This window comes from Sitophilus oryzae, unplaced genomic scaffold, assembly GCF_002938485.1.
Source record: "Sitophilus oryzae breed Bouriz unplaced genomic scaffold, Soryzae_2.0 scaffold_808_pilon_pilon, whole genome shotgun sequence".
Taxonomy (NCBI): Eukaryota; Metazoa; Arthropoda; class Insecta; order Coleoptera; family Curculionidae; genus Sitophilus; species Sitophilus oryzae.
The window spans coordinates 1461043-1472963 of NW_022147426.1; the positions used below are offsets into that span (position 1 = coordinate 1461043).

Consider the following 11921-nt stretch of genomic DNA (forward strand, 5'->3'; position numbering starts at 1 on the left):
TTTATTCTGTTCCTTAAGGCCTGTTTAATCTCCTGAAAATGTAAGTACTCATTATTTTGCCTGTTTTCCATAGATTTTTTTCACTTTCAATTACATCATCGTTAAAGGCATATATTTTTCCAATTTTCATAATTTTCTTTTTCAGAATCGAGTATATGGAAATACAAATACATTTCTTGATGTCTCTATTGTACAATAAGAATAAAGTTACTTAGAATATTGCTTCATATTCAGAAATACTTGTTGAAATATTAGAAATACTTGATGTTGAAATACTGTTTTTCGGCCATTTTTTTTATGTAGTTTCGAGATGTTTTTTATTTCTAAAGTTTTTTGTTTTGGTGTTTGTTCGTTCAGGCAATGAAGTATTTTCTACGTCTTTTAGAATAAGCCAGTGTTAGTATACCTAAAGGGGCTTTATATACATTCTGAATAATTACATAATATTATCAGATTAAAAATTGTTTTCACATTTTTAACGTCGCCATATTGAACAATTGAACAAATTTGCATTGTTTTAATATTAATACTATAATTTTTAATTTTCTTTTTTAGGAGTGTTATTAATAATACAGACCCAGCACCTTAAGAACACCTAAAGAAGATACTTTGATTGACTTTTTAGAATAAATCAGTGTTAGTATACCTAAAGGGTTTTTACATTTTCAATAATTACATAATACTTTGAGATAAAAAATTGTTTTCACATTTTTAACGTCGCCATATTGAACAAATCTGCATTGTTTTAATATAAGTGCTTTAATTTTTAATTTTCTTTTTTAGGAGTGTTATTAATAATACAGACCCAGCACCTTAAGAACACCTAAAGCAGAGACTTTGATTGCTCTTTATATAATTCTGATGTTTGGCGATTATTCTGGTTTACGAAATTGGTTTTCTATTATTCGATTAAAAGTAAGTTTATTTAATTAGTGAAAAACAATTTTAATAAATTTATTAAATGTTTATTAACAGACTAACTATATTTTTCAAGATATATTTAATTTTAATATGAACAATAAAAAATGAACACAATTATTAAGCATAATAATTAATGAAATGTAATATTATTTATTTCTTTTTTTGTAGATTTCCTGCAAGAAATCATTAATTGTATACAGTTCCAGGGCAGTACATTTATCCTTTTCACGAATATTACCAACAATGCATCAGGACTTATAAGTATATCTAAAATTTTATTTCTCTCAGCTAAATATATTTTCACTGGTTTTTAATGTTCATCAATGGATTTCATGATTTCAAAATTTAATTAAACAAAAAAAAAATTCGAACGAGTCCCTGAATTACATTTTTATGGTTCCTTATTATCATAGCCAAGTTCTTAACTTTTGGCATTTTTGGTTGAATACTATATCTACTTAGGAAACTTTAGTCCAATTTTTTTTGTTTACTTTCATTTCTTTATAATAACTTGACTCCCATATTTTCTTGATTATAGGAATAATACTATCCCTATTCATCAATTTTATAAAATATTCTTTTTTTTTTAATTTCTACAGGTTTTCTATACCATCTACTTAGAATTTTACTTCATGTTGTTTTTGATTAACTTTCTTTTCTCTACAACAGCTTGATTCCCATATTTTATCCTTTGTGGGAGAATAATGACATCATTTATTGATTATATTTAATATTCCCCTGTATTTGTATAAGTCTTCCTTTATTTGTATTTTATTATGTTATTATTTTTCTATACTACTCTTTGCTTGTGCCATTTCTTGCACAGAATTTTAGTTTTGATGGATTTTTTTCGTGTTATTTTTCTCAGATCATATGCCACGAATTGCTGTAATTATACGGACTTTGCTTGTGTTTAAATATAATTTAAACACACTATAACACAATTAAAAATCTCAAAATTAGGACCAATTCCTGGCGCATTTGCCATTTACTCAAAAAACCTGACTCGTCCACAGAAGTTACTTCTATTTTTCTAGCATTTTTCCAATGAATTTTCCTGAGCAACATCGACTCCAGAGCATCATAACTAGCCTCCCCTAAGAGGAGGAGACCCGGGTCACTCCCTAACCCTGATGTTCGGGCATCGATGACCTGTGTAGCATGCAGAGGTACCCAAGGGAGTCACCACCCTCTGGTTTACGAGCTAGGTGTTCTTACGCTAGAGGCTTCGGCCGGATACGACCTGACACCCAAGCTCCGAGACTTCTTCGTGCACGTATTCCGTGACCCTCGAAGAGGCAGGGGGCGGGATATCGGACACATTGAAGATGATGAGGGGGGTCCGCCTGTAGGGGGTCCCGGTGGATGTCCGCTCGATGGGTGACGAGGGTGACCCGAGACGAGGCTGCTTAGCTGGGATGGGAACTGACTGGTGAGGCTTAATCGTCGGACAAGGGTTAAATCTGATGAAGGGAGGCGACCTTATATGCTTTGGGGGATTTTTCTTTACACACTTCAGTCATATTTTGACTAAAAATTCGTTAGAGGTGGCTAAGCATTTTTTTCTTTTTTTTCCTGTTCTTATTGACTGTATACTTCTTTATTTTTTAATATCATCTAATACTTTTTGCTTCATCTTGCTTTTAGCCTACCTCTCTCTACTTTTGTCTGCCATATTTTCTTTATTATGAGAATATCCTTCATCAATTCTATATATTACATTCTTCCAATGACTGTCTTATATATTTGTATATTTTCATGTCTTCATGACATTTCCCCTAATTTATCTCCCATTTTTATGCCAATTTTTTGAATTAATCATGTCTCTCATATTTTCTTCCTTATGGAAATGCCATCATTTTTCAAATTTCTATAAACTCTTGTGTAAAAAAATTGATTGTATTTCTGTAATTTTTTATATATATTTCTATACATTTTTTGTGTCATCTTCTGAGATATATTTCATCATTTCTATGACCTGTATAGAATTATAGGATTTTCTAATTTATTTTCAAGCCAGTTTTTCGATGCATCATATCTCTATTTCACTATTTGTCTCTTTCATTCTGGGGGGTGCAAAGCTAGTTCGCCTCCACGTGGTGCACCCTGGGTAACGCTAAATGAACTAGCAGAGACTGGCAGTCAGACGATCTTAGGATCTCCTCTTCATAAGACATATTTCCAAAGTTTCACTTTTCTTTAAGAGATATGATGCTATCAAACACGGCAAAGGGTCTTTCTCTACATTATTTTTCTTCTGTATTGATTGTATTTCTAAATCTCTTCTTTTATGTGTATTACTTCTTATTTTACTGTAATTCTTCTAAGACTTCCAACTTCCAAGTCTTTGATTTCTTTGCTATTGATGCCTATATGGAATTCTATAGTTTTCGATTCATTTTCTAATTGTTATTTCTTTCATTCCGTTTTTAATTCCTTTTACAATTGAGTTTGTGAATGGGATATTGTACTGCTTTGGAACAAGGATTTTATAGGACAGCTGCACTTCAAGACAACCATCCTCTTCAAGATCTCAAAGGATGATTAAATTCAACATTCAACAGTGGAGTGAGGATGAAATTCATCACCGAGGAGGAACTAAATAATTTTATGTAAGTATATATAATAAAATGTTTTTTTTCTAAATCAAATATATTTAATAACTACATTTTTTTTATTTTTTTAAGATATATAGATATAAATTATGATGGAATGTAATACCAAAGTAATACTATTTATTTCTTTTTTACAGATTTTGTTGAACAAATCGATGGATGTATACAGTTCCAGGGCAGTACATTTATCCTTCTCATGAATATTACAATGCATTAGGACTTATACGTATATCTAAAATTTTATTTCTTTTGGGTAAATATATTTTTACTGGTTTTTAATATTCTTCAGTGGATTTCATGATTTTCTAAATTTAATGAAGTAGGAAAAAATTCCATTGAGTCTCAGAGTTACATTTTTATGGTTCCTTATTTTTTTAGACAAATTCAGAGCATTTATTTTTAATTTGAGCCAATTTTTGGCTTTTGGCCACTTCTTATTCTCTTTTAGGAGACTACTCCCATATTTTCTTAATAAGTCTTCTTTTATTTGTATTATTTTTCTTAATTTCCGGTCAATTCCTGGCGCATTCGCCATTTATTTAAAAATCCTGACTCGTCTATGGATGTCACTTCTATCTTGTTTGTCATTTTTTCCAATGAATTTTCCTGAGTAACATCGACTCCAGAACATCATAACTAGCCTCCCCTAAGAGGAGGAGACCCGGGTCACCCCCTAACCCTGATGTTCGGGCATCGATGACCTGTGTAGCATGCAGAGGTACCCAAGGGAGTCACCACCCTCTGGTTTACGAGCTAGGTGTTCTAACGCTAGAGGCTTCGGCCGGATACGACCTGACACCCAAGCTCCGAGACTTCTTCGTGCACGTATTCCGTGACCCTCGAAGGGGCAGGGGGCGGGATATCGAACACATTGAAGATGATGAGGGGGGTCCGCCTGTAGGGGGTCCCGGTGGATGTCCGCTCGATGGGTGACGAGGGTGACCCGAGACGAGGCTGCTTAGCTGGGATGGGAACTGACTGGCGAGGCTTAATCGTCGGACAAGGGTTAAATCTGATGAAGGGAGGCGACCTTATATGCTCTGGAGGATTTTTCTTTACACACTTCAGTCATATTTTGACTAAAAATTCGTTAGAGGTGGCTAAGCATTTTTTTTTATTTTTTCCTGTTCTTATTGACTGCATACTTCTTTATTTTTTAATATCATCTAATACTTTTTGCTTCATCTTGCTTTTAGCCTACCTCTCTCTACTTGTGTCTGCCATATTTTCTTTATTATGAGAATATCCTTCATCAATTCTATATATTACATTCTTCCAATGACTGTCTTATATATTTGTATATTTTCATGTCTTCATGACATTTCCCTAATTTATCTCCCATTTTTATGCCAATTTTTGAATTAATCATGTCTCTCACTATATTTGTCTCTCATATTTTCTTCCTTATAGGAATGCCATTTTCAAATTTCTATAAACTCTTCCATTGATTGTATTTCTGTAATTTTTATATATATTTCTATACATTTTTGTGTCATCTTCTGAGATATATTTCATCATTTCTATGACCTGTATAGAATTATAGGATTTTCTAATTTATTTTCAAGCCAGTTTTTCGATGCATCATATCTCTATTTCACTATTTGTCTCTTTCATTCTGGGGGGTGCAAAGCTAGTTCGCCTCCACGTGGTGCACCCTGGGTAACGCTAAATGAACTAGCAAAGACTGGCAGTCAGACGATCTTAGGATCTCCTCTTCATTATACATATTTCCAAAGTTTCACTTTTCTTTAAGAGATATGATGCTATCAAACAAGACAAAGGGTCTTTCTCTACATTATTTTTCTTCTATATTGATTGTATTTCTAAATCTCTTCTTTTATGTGTATTACTTCTTATTTTACTGTAATTCTTCTAAGACTTCCAACTACCAAGTCTTTGATTTCTTTGCTATTGATGCCTACATGGAATTCTATAGTTTTCGATTCATTTTCTAATTGTTATTTCTTTCATTTCGTTTTTAATTCCTTTTAAAATTGAGTTTATGAATGAGATATTGTACTGCTTTGGAACCAGGATTTTATGGGAGAGCTGCACTTCAAGTCAACCATCCTCTTCAAGATCTCATTAGGTTGATTAAATTCAACATTCAACAGATGGGGTCAGGATGAAATTCATCATTGAGAAGGAACTAAATAATTTTAGGTAAGTATATATAACTAAATGTTTTTTTTAAATCAAATATATTTAGTAACCACATTTTTTATTTTTTTAAGATATGTAGATATAAATTATGATGGAATCGTAATACTATTTATTTCTTTTTTACAGATTTTGTTCAACAAATCGATGGATGTATACAGTTCCAGGGCAGTACATTTATCCTTCTCACGAATATTACAATTGACTTATAAGTATATCTAAAATTTTATTTCTTTTGGGTAAATATATTTTTACTGGTTTTTAATATTCTTTAGTGGATTTCATGATTTTCTAAATTTAATGAAGTAGGACAAAAATTCCATTGAGTCTCAGAGTTACATTTTTATGGTTCCTTATTTTCTTGGACAAATTCAAAGCATTTGTTGAAGATTGAACTATTTCTTCGTTGATAGTATTACTCAGAGGTATTACTATTGCAATTAAAAACTTGTATTAAAACAGCGGACGTATTTACTGACTACTTTATTGTTCCGCCATCTTCTTTCATTTTTTTTGACAGACGACTCTCAATCTTAAGGTCGTCCCACACGTACAATAACTAAAGGTAACTTTACACATAAAAATAGGAAAACAGAAAACAATAAAAACACTGAATGACCACTAAACATGCCCCCGGCCTTGAAAGAGTCAGCTTTCAACCTCAATCGGCAATACACAAAACTTAGCAAAACTCCGTTTCACAGTTCCACTTGATGTCTTGATAGTAGCTACTCGAGCGATGCCGTCTGATCCTGGATGAAGTAAGACGATTCTACCGAGTTTCCATTGAAGTGGATGAGAGTGGTCATCTCTGAGAACAACAAGAGACCCAACTTGAAGTGCTGCTTGCTGAGTTTTCCATTTGGTGCGTAACTGAAGCTCGCTAAGAAACTCACGAGTCCAGCGGGACCAAAAATGTTGTTGGCACTGCTGCATCAGCTGGTATCTTGAAAGGCGTGACGTTGAAATGTCTCTAAGGTCTGGATCGGGAAGTGATGTTGCCGGTTGTCCGATAAGGAAATGAGAAGGGGTTAAAGCGGATAGGTCATTGGGGTCTGAGGACATGGGAGTGATTGGACGAGAGTTTAGGATTGCTTCAACCTCTGCCAATATAGTGCAATACTCTTCAAAAGTAAGTTTTACGCTACCGATTATTCGAGTCAAGTGTCTTTTAGCCGACTTAACACCGGCTTCCCAAATTCCTCCGAAGTGAGGTGAGAATGCGGGTATGAAGTGCCAATTTACGCCAATATTAGATATACTATCTTGTAAAGAATGTTCTTGCGATTTTAAAAATTGAGATAATTCTCGTAACTCTGAATTGGCTCCTACAAAATTTGTTCCGTTGTCGGAATAAACATTACTTGGCTTACCACGGCGTGCTACAAACCTCCGGAAGGCAGCAATGAAGGCATCCTTTGATAAGTCACTCACCAATTCTAAATGAGTGGCCTTGGTCACAAAGCACACAAATAGCGCAATATACGCTTTAGAAACCTTGGCTCCTCTTCCCTTTTTTGAACTCAAATATACTGGACCTGCGTAGTCTATGCCAGTATTATAAAAGGGTGGAGCAGGAGTAACACGCGCTTTTGGAAGATTACCCATGATTGGAGAAGGTTGCAGTGGTTTGCAGCGGTAGCATTTTATGCAGGAATGAACAATTTGTTTAGCCAAATTGCGACCAGCCAGTGGCCAATAACGTTGACGAATTGAATAAAGCAGTTGTTGTTGTCCAGCATGGAATAATCTTAGATGCTCGTGTCTAAAAAGCAATTTTGTAAGATGGTGCTTGGACGAAAGAAGTATTGGATGTTTGACATCAAAACTAAAATTTGATTGACTAAGACGTCCACCAACACGTAAAATACCCTCATCGTCTAGAAAAGGATTTAAAGAAAGAAGCTTAGATTGCCTTGGCAACGCATGACTCCTTTGCAACGTTTGAATTTCTTCTGCAAAATCATCCTTTTGAGATATCGTAATAAGGTATCTAAGAGTATCAGATAAATCCTTTGCCTTGAAAGGTTTAAATTGCTTGTCAGTGGGATTTCGACAATTGTATATGAATCTAAGACAATAAGCGACCACCCGTTGAAGTTTCATTAAGTTTGAAAATTTATTAATATTAATCCAATTTGAAGTTTGAAAAGCTGCGAGAATTATTTTTTGTTTCTTAACTTCTGGGAGTTCTCCTTCAAAAGTAGCTGCAGAATAGGGCCATTGATCTTTAGGTTGGCTAAGCCATTGTGGGCCATTCCACCACATAGTACAATCCAAAAGAGCCCTAGGCAAAATACCTCGGGAAAGAAAGTCTGCAGGATTGTCGGCGGTTCGAACATGATGCCATTGGTTAGGTTGTGTTAACCTTTGTATTTGAGCGACTCTGGTTTGAACAAAAACTTGCAAAGTACTTGGAGAAGTACGAATCCAGGCAAGAGAGACAGTGGAATCGCACCAAAGAAATATATCATCAAAAGTAAAAGTCATTGAATTTTTCACTCGATCAACTAGCTGTGCTAACAAGAGAGCACCGCACAGTTCTAATCTTGGAATTGTTAACGATTTTAGAGGACTAACCCTACTTTTAGCTGTCAAAAGCTTTACCTGAATCTCTCCGCTGGAAGATATACTACGAATGTATAGACATGCGCCATATGCTTGTAAAGAGGCATCGGCAAACCCGTGTAACTCCAACTTAACGATTGACGTATTTGAAACAAATCTGGGTATTTTTAAAATGTTAAGTACTGGTAGTTCTTGCCGTAATTGCCGCCATTGATTGTCTATAGTAGCTGGAAGAGACTCATCCCAGTCAAGCTTTAAGGACCAAAGTGATTGAAGAAGAATTTTTCCTAAAATGATACATGGGCCCAAGAGTCCCAAGGGATCAAAAATCTGAGCTATATCAGACATTATAGTACGCTTGGTAAACTTATTTAAACTGATAAAATCAGCAATAGTGTACATTAGCTGATCGTCTTCATAAGACCAATACAAACCTAGAATCTTGGTTCGTTGATCCTTGCCAATTTTAAGAATAGTAGAAGGATTTTGAATGTGCTGAAGAATTTTGGTACTATTAGTTGCCCATTTTTGAAGTTGAAAACAGCCTGAAGAAAGTATTTTTGAAATTTCGTCACATATTGTTAACGCCTCACTTTCTGAATTGCAACTTATCAACAAATCATCCATATAGAAATTGGATGCCACGAAATGAGATGATTGTGGGAATATTTTGGAATAATCTATGGTCAATTGCTTTAAACATCTTGTAGCTAACCAAGGAGCTGATGCAGTACCGTAAGTTACTGTTTGTAATTCGAAAGTTTTTAATTCCTCTGAAGAATCGAAACGCCATAGAATATTTTGGAGATGTTTTTGTGATCTATGAATCTCTATCTGCCGATACATTTTAACAATATCCGCACAGATGACAATAGGCCCCTGTCGGAATCTTAATAAAATGGAAAAAAGATTATCCTGAATGGTAGGACCAACTAGCTGCAAACTATTAAAAGAAATTCCATTATCAGTTTGTGCCGAGCCATCGAACACAACCCTAAGCTTAGTAGTTTGATTATTTTCGTTAACAACTGCATGATGTGGCAGAAAACCAGAATTAGAATGTTCGTCAATTTTAGATATTTCTCGCATATGACCAAGTTGAATATATTCGTTCATAAATGCTGCATATTCTTCCTTTAACTTTGGTTCACGATTCAATTTCTTCTCCAAAGAATAGAATCTTTTGGTAGCAATTTCACGAGAATCACCTAGAATAATAGGATCGCATTTTAAGGGAATATGAACAATAAATCTACCGTCGTCTTTTCGCTCGGTTGTTTTAGAAAATATGTCCTCGCAAAGCTGTTCATCTGAGGAGAATTTCACATTTGAACCAGGTGGAACAGTTTCTTCGACTTCCCAGAACCTTTTCAATAAAGAATAGATTTCGTCGTTTGAACTTGTACTAAAATTGCACATGGATTGCGCAGCAATAGGATCATTGTATAATTTTCCAGAGACTACCCATCCTAGAACAGTTTTTTGTAACGTAGGTAAATTAGGTCCTAAGCGGAACTGACCAATGCATAATAAATTGTAGAACCATTCAGCACCAATTAGAATATCAATCTTTGAAGAAACCGATAAACCAGGATCAGCTAACCTCAAATTGGAAGGAATATTTAAATTTGAAAGGTCGAATGACTGGAATGGTAAACCTTTATTAATTGTAGGTAGAAGTAAACATGAAATATCAGCTTTGAATGAGTTATGCATGGACACTACAGTAATATTGCATCGCTGTTTGATTTGAAAAGGAGTTTGAACGATACCCGAAACAGAAATACTTACTGGAAATGTCTTTAGACCTAATCTCTTACATGTATCTTCTGTAATAAAATTGGATTGGGACCCAGAATCTAATAAAACTCTGCATGTTTGAAAATATCCCTTTGAATTTTTAATTTGAACTAGTGCTGTAGATAATAGAATATTATCCGAAGCAATGCTTGAAGTTGCAGAAAATGCGTTATTTGATGAAGTTGTTGGACGCTCTGGTCTTGAATTTACTTGAAAGTCGTTATGAAGAATTGTATTATGCTTTTGAGTACATTTTTTGCAATGTCCTGCTAGGCAATTGTTGATCGTATGAAAACCGCGTAAACAATTTAAGCATAATTTTCGATTCTTAAGCTGATTAAGACGATCTTGAGTTGAAAGCTTTAAAAAATCATTGCAATTTTGTATATAATGATTTGAACCCTTGCAAAAAATGCATTCAGTTTTGAACTTTGTTGAAATTTGATATGAATGAGATTGTATCTTGACCTCTTTGGTCATTAAAACTGTTTCTAAGAAATCGGCTCTTGAACGTAAAAAATCTTTGAATGTTTTTAATGTCACCGTATCCGAATTGCCCTGAGTTGTCGCTGCTTTAACTTGCTCCCATGCTCGAAGTGTTGATTTGTCTAACTTATGACTTAATACAAAAACAAGAAGTGTGTCCCAGTGCTCAACCGGTTGATTTAAGTTTTTTAATGAGCACAAATGCTTAGAGAGGCTATCTAACATTTTTCTTAAGTCACTTGCTGACTCTTTAGATAATGTGGGCATTTCGAATATGGCTTTGACATGATTGTTTACCAGAACGCTATTGTTATTATACCTTTGAAGTAAAGAATTCCACGCTATCTGGTAATTGTCAGCCGAAAATTCTATAGAACGAATAACTTGCATGGCACCGCCGTCCAATGCTGCCCTCAGGTAGTGAAATTTTTGAATGTTTGTTATACTTGAATTTTCATTGATAAGTGAATCGAATGTATCTCGAAATTCTAACCAATTATCGTAACAACCTGTAAATTTCGGTAATTTTATTTCTGGTAATTTTACATTGAAATCATTTTTATTATTGTTACTTGAGCCTACATCAAAGTTACTTGAATTACTCGATTCGCTATGAGAATTTGGAATTACCTTGTCAAAGATGCTTAAGAATTCCTTGCACTCAACTAATAAACTAAAATAATTTTTCTCAAAAGTTTCTCTTTCCAACGTTTGTGTATCTAAATCATCTGAACTTATCTCTATCTCTGTTTGAACTATCTCGTATTCTTGTATTAATTTCTCATATTTTTCTAAACGTAACTTTAATTCAGCAATCTTAAACCTTTCACGATCGGTAGGCGAAGTATCTTGAAAGGATTCCTTTAGGGTTTTAAAATATTTTTCAAATAATGTATGTCGTTGTTTGAAAACTCTACGTTTCCCTAAAAGAACCCTTGTCTCCTCGTTTTGCATTTTGATATTAAAACCTATTAATAAGAACTTGGAGCAAACCTATCTTCCCGTTGAAAGAAAAGGATAATAAAGGTAAATAGGAACGGACTCACCGGCAATTTGCGTCGTCGTTTTACCAATCCCGGGCACGGCTCTCAAAACGTATTTTTTTTCTGCTTTCGTCGATGTGTCCTCCCCTTTTCCGATGCAGTTGGACCAGTCCACTCTTCGCACCGCTTTTACTACGCAACTCCCCTATTCTGGATCGTCTTGCGCAAATGGACTCGTCCGGCTTCGACCTTGAACGATAGAAATTGATCGGAAAAGTATGGATTTTCTTTGAATCTTTGAAATAATTGAAGATTTCACCCAGCTATCCGGCTCGAAGGACCAAATATGTTGAAGATTGAACTATTTCTTCGTTGATAGTATTACTCA

General features: G+C 34.5%; 1 protein-coding gene across 1 annotated transcript; it reads right to left on the reverse strand.

The window, feature by feature from the left end:
- Positions 1-6344: 6344 nt before the first annotated feature.
- LOC115888878 lies at positions 6345-11504 on the reverse strand. The gene is made up of 2 exons (XM_030908746.1): positions 7878-11504; positions 6345-7715 (listed from the first exon to the last, which is right to left on the reverse strand). Exons 1-2 carry the CDS (start codon positions 11502-11504, stop codon positions 6345-6347), a joined length of 4998 nt encoding a protein of 1665 aa, XP_030764606.1.
- Positions 11505-11921: the final 417 nt, after the last annotated feature.

Bases quoted from the DNA above. Each gene is read 5' to 3' on its own strand.
- LOC115888878 (XM_030908746.1), bottom strand. From the start codon at position 11,504: ATGCAAAACGAGGAGACAAGGGTTCTTTTAGGGAAACGTAGAGTTTTC. The intron at 7,716-7,877 runs GTTAAGAAACAA...AAACCTTTCAAG, and splicing joins TTGAAGGAGAACTCCCAGAA to GCAAAGGATTTATCTGATAC.